This window comes from Genypterus blacodes, unplaced genomic scaffold (genome assembly GCF_046128005.1).
Source record: "Genypterus blacodes isolate CSIRO-AG114 ecotype Tasmania unplaced genomic scaffold, CSIRO-AGI_Gbla_v1 ptg000039l_1, whole genome shotgun sequence".
NCBI classification, from domain to species: domain Eukaryota; kingdom Metazoa; phylum Chordata; class Actinopteri; order Ophidiiformes; family Ophidiidae; genus Genypterus; species Genypterus blacodes.
In genome coordinates this window covers 2,584,589-2,594,485 of record NW_027466852.1, presented here as the reverse complement: position 1 = coordinate 2,594,485, position 9,897 = coordinate 2,584,589, and the positions used below count along the sequence as shown (strand labels likewise).

The following is a 9,897-nucleotide window of genomic DNA, read 5'->3' as shown; positions in this document are numbered from 1 at the left end:
TAAATGAAGCCGGATGAAGCAGTGGACTTAAACTGAGGCTGAGTCGTGAGCTCTGGATTACTTTGGTATTCTCATAATCGCTTCAACACGACACATTGATAACAGCTGGAATGAAATCCAAAGAATTGAAAGAAACTTGGTGATATTCCTTTGGAAAAAGTGCCAACTGTTTTTCAAGCAGTTTTGTCAAGAAGTATTACTTCCAAATCTTGTGCCTTATAAGGCTGTTATATGTATATATCTTGAATGTAAAACGTTAATATGAACCTTTCATGTTTAATCCTATAAATTAAATTCTTCACGCCAGTAACTCTTATTCTAACCATAGCATTGATGGTCTAAGGTGAAGTAAACAGATTAGAATGAATAATTGAGAAAAAACAGTGTTGGGTTATGCTCTACCCTGCCCTACCACGCACTCAAGCAGACACACACACACACTCAAGCAGACACGCACACACACACACACACACACACACACACCAAAGGTTAGAAATGGAGGCATATTCTATTTATTTGTCCTACAGTATTCTTGCCATTGGTGTGAAGGTGAATGAGATGATAAAGTCCGTCAGATGTAATATCCTGAGTCAGCCTCACCTGACACTGAGCAGATGTGTGTAGCTGCTTCTGAATCTTCAGCCGGCCGACTTTGAATTAATAACTAATATAGGAAATCTCCGAGGTCAGAGAGACAGACAGACAGACCAAGTGACGGACATCTTTGCCCTGTCAACCTCTCCACCCTGCCACCCTTCCACCCCCGGCAACAGCCCTCAAGCTCAGACACAACAAAGCACAGCCCGTCTCTCTGGCTGCCTGTGTGTGTGTGTGTGTGTGTGTGTGTGTGTGTGTGTGTGTGTGTGTGTGTGTGTGTGTGTGTGTGTGTGTGTGTGTGTGTGTGTGTGTGTGTGTGTGAGATCTCCCACAGCACAGAGCTCTGCCTCTCAAAGGTCAGCTGAGGGCCGCTGTGTTTGTCAGGCAAATCGATGGCCTGCTGCCATCAGGAACACATTCAGTTATGTAGCAGGTAGGTCAAACTAGTGGCGGACAGCTCCAACCACTTCCCCTGTGGGAGATTGTCATCAAGTGTGTGCGTGAGCGTGCTTGCATGTGTGTGTGTGTGTGTGTATTTAAAATGGGTGGCAGAGAGTATCTGTGAGCAGAGGGGGAGTATCTCTTACTGAACCTTCATATAATCAATAGAATCCAGCTCTATTATTCTGAAATGGTGTGTGTGTGTGTGTGTTTCTCTGCGTGTCTGTATGCGTATGTATGTGTGTGTGTGTGTGTTTGTATGCACGTGTGTGTGTTGTGAAGTTATCAGCATGACAGGGGATATGGAACTGGTGTGTGACAAAGAGGAGTGGTGTCTGATTCAAGGTCAATAAGGCCTGTGTCACTCCTTCTCTCTGGCAGAGGGGAGGGGGCGACGGCATTATGTTCCCGTTGGTTACCAGAGCAAACATGGCATCGCTGCTGCAGCTCGTATCAATTTGTAATTTGACCCCCAGTCACAGCAAATGATGTCAGCGCCGGTCGCTTTTGCAAAACGATCCCGCATTTGTCCGTTGTCGTCAATTTTTGTCTTCAGTGTCACTTCACCGTTTCCTTTGTAAGCTGTTTTTCCTTTGGCGGAGGTTAATCTTCATTGGATATGAGTAGATTGAAGGCTTGACATGTTGGTGAAAATGTTCTCTTTCTGTGCAGAGCGTTTGTGTCTTTGCATTCACCATCTTTGACTACACTCCATGAACTCCTACTGCATGATGAGACGGGTGTCTTCCTCCTTAAGTGACCGTCTTACTAATTTGCTGTAAGCAGCAGCAGCCCCGTCTCCTTATGCCAGAATATCTTTCAATAACTCTATTAATCTAATCGTCCACTAATTGGTCAAGATAGCTTTTTCCCTACAGATTTTTATCGCAGGCTAATTAAAGAGTGCAGTGAAAACCAATTGAAATCACAGTGTCTAGTTAAAATGGCTTGATTGACACGTTGTCCCTGTGCTTCTTGGGAAAATCTCTATATTACAGAGAGTACAGAGCAGAACTGTTCTTTCTGCTGCCACTGTACATTAACGAATGATATTTCAAATACGTTCAAAAACAAATTGCCAGTGACTGATAAATCTTTAATATAAAAATTGTACAAGAATTCTGATACAAATTACAAGAGGTATTTGGACAAAATATGAATAAAATTCCATTTACATCCCAAAACCCTTATGCATTTTATGCAAAAACCATAGTTAGTAGACAGTTATGATACAGAAACAAAACAAGGAAGGCAAAGAAGAAAGAAAAAAGGAAACGAGTCATTTAAAAAAAAAAAAGAGGACCACTTTTCCTCCTGTCTGCACATGGGAAACACCAGTTTAGGTAACATACAGTATTCATGAGGCTTCCAAATCACCATTTTGACACCAAAGTAATGCAAACTCCTCTGCTGTGTTTGTTCTTCGCAGTGCAACTACGTAGCCATGCAATGCTGTCAAGTGCTAGTGCGCTAACACAGACGGATTATGACCCAGACACAAATGCATTGGATACACAAGAAACGTGTGATGGGCGGGGGGGAGAGAAAAGAAAAGAAAACTTCACCAGGTCTTCAAGCTTATTTACACTTTAAGACTATAAAATATGATTGGCACAATGGAAAACACTAAGTTCTGAGTAATCTGAATTTACAGTATTTTTTTTTTTTTAATTTTCAGGATTATTGACATTTCACGGGTTCCAGTTGAAAGTAGTGCGACTGAAGCATCTATACAAACCAAAGTATATGTGTATATTTTCCTTTATGACGTCTCATCAAACATTTCAATCCCAGTTTCTTCCATGAGCTCAATGAACCGGTCCGTTTTGGATGCAGTGTCACCTCCCGTCGTCTCTGCTTACAGTCATTGTACTCACTCGCTCGCTCGCTCACTCACTCAGTCAGTGACGTGAACAAAATGGACAGTGATTAACAGGTCAGCGGCTGCGACCTCTTGCCATCTCCGTCTCCCTCTGTGCTCTATGTATAGACTTATAGAATAACTGATGGTCGACACGCCTCCAATCAAATATTAAACACTCACTCTGGCAGTCTGAGCCCCGTAGCTTGGTCACTGGGTAGTTTGAATGCACCTGCGCTCAATGCGGTAAGAGAAGTTAAGATTGGATTGGGGGGTTTGGGAGGGGGAGTGGGAGGGGGGGTGTGTCTCTCTCTCTCTCTCTCTCTCTCTCTCTCTTAGAGGAGAGGGCGAAGTTGGCGGTCATTTCTCAGAGGAGAGCAGCGTGTAGAGGAGAGGGGAGCAAATGCGCTGGGCGGCTCAGTTCCTCTCTAGCAGGCAATCAAGAAGAAGAGGCGGGCGATGAGTCCTGGGGAGTCCTGGCCCTGCTGCTCTCTTGCTCTTTCATCCCCCCCCCACCCCCCTGCCTTGTTAAGTGACCGCCGCAAGGCTCCAGCCTGACCGCTCTCTCAGCCCCCGTCCCTCTACTCCACCCCCATTCCCCTTACCCCCCGCCTCTCTCCGGCCTTCTCCCCGGGTACGCCGGAATGATCGTTTGCGCGTTGCGGCCGGTTTTCTCGACTCGACTCTATTTACAGCCTCTTGCACATCTGAGGTGCCACGCCAGCCTGAGCAACACCGCGCAAGAGACGCAAGGACGCCGGTGGGCAAAAAAAACTGAAGAGCGAAAGAGAATTTCTTCTTAAGATTTTCAGTTTTCTGTCTGGTACACGCAAGTGATGGAATGGAGAGGTCACGCACTGAAGCTGCTGCTCGGCCACAGCATGGGGAATGTGTTAGTGTCAGTGTGAAACAGGTCAGAGGACTCATCTTTCATCAGATTGCGTAGGGCGTAGCTGTTAAAGTTGGGAACATACAAACCCTCACAGTGACATGTCTTATTTACAGAGAGTTCAAATCAAGTTTCTTCTTCTTTTTAATCTGCCTTGGGTAAAAACGTCTCAACCCTGATGCTTTAAAATAAGTTGGGACATTTGGGACGCTGCATTTCTGTCCAAATCAGTGTTAGTTCACCGTCCTCCATTGTAAAATGTGGCTCTGCTCTGTAGTGGCAGACGCTCTAACGTTGCTTGATAGTAGTTTCATTTCCTGTCGTCTGTATTTCTCTCTGCCCCTGTCTTCTCCATCACTTAGGGTTAACAAGTCATCTAGTTCTTGTCATCCTTCTAGCCTGTAAGTAGGAAGCATATGTGCGTGTGTATGCACGCCAATCTTCTCCACGCGTGTGTTTGTATGCTTGTGTGTTGGAGAGACAGCTGTCAGCAGGGTTCCTGGAGTAGCACTTTTTTATTTCTGCCAGAGCGAGGGCCGGAGGGATGGAATGAGTGAATGAGGCAGCGAGCGCCTCAGTGAAACCCACTCCTGGGAGAAGCCAGGGGTTCCTGTACTCAATTTTTCCTTCACTTGGGATAAACAGGCAATTACCCATCCGCTTTTCCTATGCCATGGCCGTCCGGTGAACTTAAGCATACACTATTAGCGTGTGTCCCCGTTGGACCTGCGCTGTGGGGTGTGGAGGTGGTAAGTGAGTGGCGAGTTGACGGTATGGGTAAGGGGGGGGGGGGGGGGGGGGGTTGTTAAATGGGCTCTGACAGACAAAGAAGGGGAGGGAAAGAACTAGCAAAGGCAATTGAATCGAATTGAAATTGAAATCGAATTGAGTAGGAATAGGAATAAGCAGGCTGGATGAAATGAACTAATATACATGAAATAATTATCTGAACTGAAAGACATTCTTTGAAGCGTGCGTTCTCTGTCCCTCCCTATCTGCCCGTGTCACTGTCCTCGGAGCATTCGTAGCGTCTGGCAGCGTAACAAAGTGACAAGTGAGTTATTAGACAGATGAAGGCGGGATGGCAGGGACGCCTCCAGGTAACGGAGGAGCAGCACATTTATAATGATGGGCGCTGTCATCCTTTCCTCCCTAGTCAGCCCTCCACCTCTGCAACCCTTCCATCAGCCTCAGCTCGCTCCTCACCGTCGCTCTTTAACTCCAACAAAAACAAGTAGACAAGTGAACACTGCAACATGTTATATCAGCCGAGTCCGAAAGACAAGAAACGTTTTACTAGAATAGGTCACGTCCATGTTGAAAAAATGGCTTAAGTATAAAACAAATGAAACTCAACACTGTCATGGATGTAATTGGTTGTGAATACTGTACAGCATACCACATAACACTGCATATTTTCCCTCTGTGTGTGTAGCACCAGTCAAGTAAGAGGAGATCTCCTTGTATTGTAACACATGGCATTGCTAATACATTGATAAACAAGTCTAAGTGAGGAAAAGTCTCTATTTTTTGTCTTTTTACAAAAAAATATTCTTATATTGGACAAAAAAAAAAAACATCTCCGTGAAGATACATCACCCACCAATAAATACCCCTTCCCTTGGCTACGTTGCCCAGTTACTGGAAACATTTTGTACCGTAAGACAGTCGTGGACATGTTTAAAACGGCTGCGACGAGGCAGCCAGGAAAATGGCAACATTTTTCATAGAGTACATCCGTAGCCAATGCTCAGCAATGGAAACCGATACCTAAAATATCACAGCAAAAAAGATTTAAGACTCAAGTGCATCATTTCAATCCATTTGGGGGGAAATTAAAGTACAATGTCACACTGAGAGAGTTTTTCTAAAGCAAATACTTTTGTTTTGGTCACAGTTGAAGGACTACTTTTGTTCTTTTTTTTGCAAATCCGCGGGACACTCGTGTTTCATTACAGACGCCTCTTGCTGACAGAGAGAGGAAGCAGTAGCGAGATCACACCTGCTGAGCTTCTGGACTGATTACCGTCATAACTGGCAACCACGCACAAATTATTCATCAAACCTAAAAAGAGGAGAAGAGAATCGTCGATACCTTAATCCTCCTAATCCTGCGTTAATCAAAACAGCAGTTTATATTCAGTCACGCCTGGATCAGTTTTGAAGAAAGATGTTTCGGAGACACTTTCGGATACGTTAACGATCAGCGGTGGGGGTGGAGGTCGGGGGACGGGTGGGGGGTTGTGGGTTGTTTCCTGTTGTGAAGCCGTGTTTGACACTGAGCACGTGCAAAAAAGAAACTGGCACAAGTATGTTGAAGGTTCTGTCCTTTCCCTCGGCATTGTAGCCATTAGTGACCCAAAACAACACCAAAACTCACCATTGCAAAAGTCCTCAGTATAATAATATTACACATCCCCTTGTATAGATGCAAAGTGCAAAAACTGAATTGGTATACTAAAAGGTCATAAACATAACAGACGCCAAAAAAAAAAAAAAAAAAAAAAAAATCAATAGAAATACAGAGAATGATATCAGTGTAGGAGCCGAAAAAAGCATGCGGGCAACCTCTGAATATCTAACAAGTAGATAAAACAAGTCACATGATACTCTTTTTTTATCCCTAGGACTCGGTTTAAAATGTGTCTTTGAAGCTAACATAAATGCTAGTAAGATGCTACCTCTGTCTTGCCTATAGCTGGAAGTATTGTACTGGACTGTAACATAAAACCATAAGGAGGAGAGAGGAAGAAAAGAAGCAAACAACCATTAACACAACTCTTTTACACCAAAAGCCTCTTGGGACATTATTTACAAATGAAGCTGTCATGCTCGTGTAAGGGGTTCATTTAAAAGCTATCATTACACAAATACAACAAGAAGAAGATTTTCTCTTTTTTTTCTCAATACTATCATTTCTGCAGGCAAAGTCACAAATAAAAAGAGTTTGAATAGATTCTTTGGAGATGGACGTCGAAAACCAAAATGGGCAGAAGTTTGAAAGGAAAGATGGAGGGGTTCATGAAAAACCGCACAGTTGTTTTGTCAGAAAGCAACACTCCACACTCGAGAGTGTCGTCTTGTTCTTCCAAAGAAGGAAAAAGTCAATGGTCACCACGATAAACTGTGTTTAGAGTCAATGTATTTAATAGAGGGGACACAGACATGTCTTACTATGACACACAGAGGTCGGGCAGGAGGCGTACAGGCATTCAGCTTGTATTTGATGGCCCGGGGGGGGGGGGTTGCGGTGAAAAGCTCATTTGAGGAGGAAGCTGGGGTGACGCATGAAGGGAGGTGCGGGCAGACTGACAGGAGGGGAGAAGAGCGAGTCATTGTCTAGTCTATAATGGAGAAGGGCATGTTTTTATGGAGGTTGGGGTTCTGAGAGTGTCGGTTACGGCTGCGCACAGAGCTGAACACCATGTTGCAACCTGGGATTTTGCACTTGTGCATCTCACGCAGGTGCACAGTCTTGTAGTGCACTCGCAGGGTCCCTTTGTTGCTGTATATTTTGTGGCAGATGTTGCAGAGGATCCCATTGCTGCCACCGTTACTGGCAGACGAAAAAAGGAACGAAGGTTCCGACCCCTCACCTCGTCCTTCTCCTCTTAGTTCTTCAGTCTCGTTCCGATGCCTCCCTTCAGCCTGCCCATCGGCATGCTGAGAGCAGTCCTCGCCCTCGCTGTTGCCCTCCACCTCATCCATTTCTCCCTCCTCCTCCTCCTCCAAGTCATCCAATAGGATGCCTTCGTCGCTGCCCTCGTCTGACTCATGTGAGGAGTGGAGACTGCTGCTGGACTGAACACTGGACGTGGTGCTCAGGTCCAGGACCATGTAGTCGTCTGGCTGGCCTCTGGAGAAGCCGTTGGTATGGTGGTGTTTTAGGTGTGGGTTGAAAGGGTGGTGGGGATACTCATTGCTCGCCGGGGAAATGGCATCGCGGTTCAGGCCGGTGGGCCCAAGGCTGGCACCTCCGATGCCAACCATAGTGTCCAGGCCCATGTGGTGCCCAGTGTAGATCTTGGCCAGAAACTCAGCTCGCAGGTCCTTGGGCAGTGGCGTGAGTTGGGGGTCCAGGACAATGTCGTCCAGCTCTTTGGTCAGCAGTTTGCGGTGCAGGTTGATGTTGGAGCTGTGCCTAATGTGGGGAAACAGTAAAAATTGTAAATTAGAACACCCCCGCTGTATGAACCTCAGAACAAACACAAAACGGCCACAGTGTCTGAATGAATGTCTGCGCAAGCCTGCATGTTTCATACTGTCAAGTTAGCTTAATTCTGAGAAATGACACCAGGCTGTAAAGGTTCATTATTGTACACAACCACTTTTATGTGTAGTTATTGTTACTTCTAGTTGGGGTCCTCCAAAAGTCACACAGAGAGAATTCCACCCTGCAGATTTCCTTTGAAACCTGCACTAACATGGCACAGAGGGGGAGAGAGAGAGAGAGAGAGGGAGAGCCTGCTGGTGTGTTTACCACTGTCAGCATGTCTGCACTGCACAGCCCTCAAATCCAATAGACTCTGACTCAATTAAATACTCCACCATATTGAATGGGAGTTTATCAATTGATTCGAGCTGTGGTAATGTGATAATCGAGGGGAACTGGATAGCATATTAGCACCAGGCCCTGACAGCATTATCGCATTGGTTCTCTATTGGAGGTGGCTTAATCGAGCACCTCGATGAATGTGTCTTTATGTAGCCCTGGGTTTAATTAAGATGGACTTTTTTTTTTGTCTTTCTTTCTCCAAACACAAGACATGCTGTATCGCTGTAATGTGCTACAGCTGATGAGAGCAAATCGAGGTACATAACAAGTGCCATGCTTAAGCCAGGACACGATTAGTGAGGATTTCAGTTAGCACACAAAAAGCCATGCTAAGGGATGCAAGGTGAAATGGGCTTGAAAAATCTAATTCAATGCTTTAGCGCTGCAATTTCACAGTTGCCAGTTTAGACTAAGAAAAAAAAATAGGGAGGGGGGGGACCCACGGCAAACATGTCACAATACAACTGCGAAGCACAGAAAGGAAACTTAAGCAACTGTAATGACCAGTGTCAGATATGACAAACAGAGGGCCCACTCCTCTCATACCAAGTCAACACTTAAATCAAATACAACAAAAACAACAACACTCAGTGCCTTCAATGTAAATGGGTTTCCATGCAGGGAGGGCACGTGTGTGAGTGTGTGGGTATGTGTGTGTGCATGTGTGTGTGTGTGTAAAACAAAGAATAAACTGAAAAGAAAAGGGTCATCCTGAGCAGGATGGGCAAACATGGAGTCACAATGGATAGTAGAGCTTACCAGCAGTGGCAGGGTTGATGCAGTCAAAAAGGGTCCCTTTCCTTTAATTATTTACTTCCCTATCCGACATTGTCCTGCAAGAGGTAAACATACATTCATTTGAGGGACCCTTTTCTGTGAACCAGGCAACCAGGAGCCCATCCACTCGAGCATCGTCAGCATTGAGGAGAGCGAGAGCGTGGCAAATCGATTGGCCGTGGCTGTCACTGCGTGTGTGTGTGTGTTTTGCGCGTGCACATGTCTGTTTGTGTGTGTGCGTGTGTGTGTGTTGAAAAAAACAGAAAATATACTACTTCCATATAGTGGGACACCGATCAAAAAGACTACATAAATCCTTTGTTCTCCTTTTATCCTTTGATAGTACAGTTGCACCCATATGGGGGTTAGCTTATGGCTAAAATATGGGAGTGATGATTCAATGTCTGCTCCCTGTCTAGTAAAATACATGTGTGCAAGGTCGACTCGTGCTGGGCCAGATTTCTATGAGATGCTGGAATCAATAATCAGTGCGTAGGGAAATATAATTTCCTCTCATGTTATCTGCAGAGATCGCAACTAACAATTTTTAATTGCGCTGAGGGGGTTTTGGATAAGCGTGACGTGGAGGATGCTGTTGATGCTCAGGTAGGCAGGTCCTTTGCAACATGTCTCCATCTCTATAACAACACCGTCTCACTGCTAATAAGCTCTAAGTTACCATGGCTAACTCAGCTTTAAAGATATTAAAGTCAAACATGCTAAACGCCATGCAGTAAGTACTCTGCTACAGCTACAGTACCCATTTAAATACTCCAG

At 45.2% G+C, this 9,897-nt stretch overlaps 1 protein-coding gene across 3 annotated transcripts in view; it reads right to left on the bottom strand.

Moving 5' to 3' along the window:
- Positions 1 to 3,510: 3,510 nt before the first annotated feature.
- bnc2 (basonuclin zinc finger protein 2) overlaps positions 3,511 to 9,897 on the bottom strand; it is a 141,188-nt gene continuing 134,801 nt past the window's right edge. For 2 of the 3 annotated variants that reach the window (XM_076147845.1, XM_076147846.1), the window contains one exon: positions 3,511 to 7,929. In XM_076147845.1, coding sequence (XP_076003960.1) covers positions 7,128 to 7,929 — 802 coding nt within the window. In that variant the 3' untranslated portion in view covers positions 3,511 to 7,127. Of the gene's footprint in view, positions 7,930 to 9,102; positions 9,177 to 9,897 lie in introns of all 3 variants that reach the window. The other variant, XM_076147847.1, reaches the window with a different exon arrangement.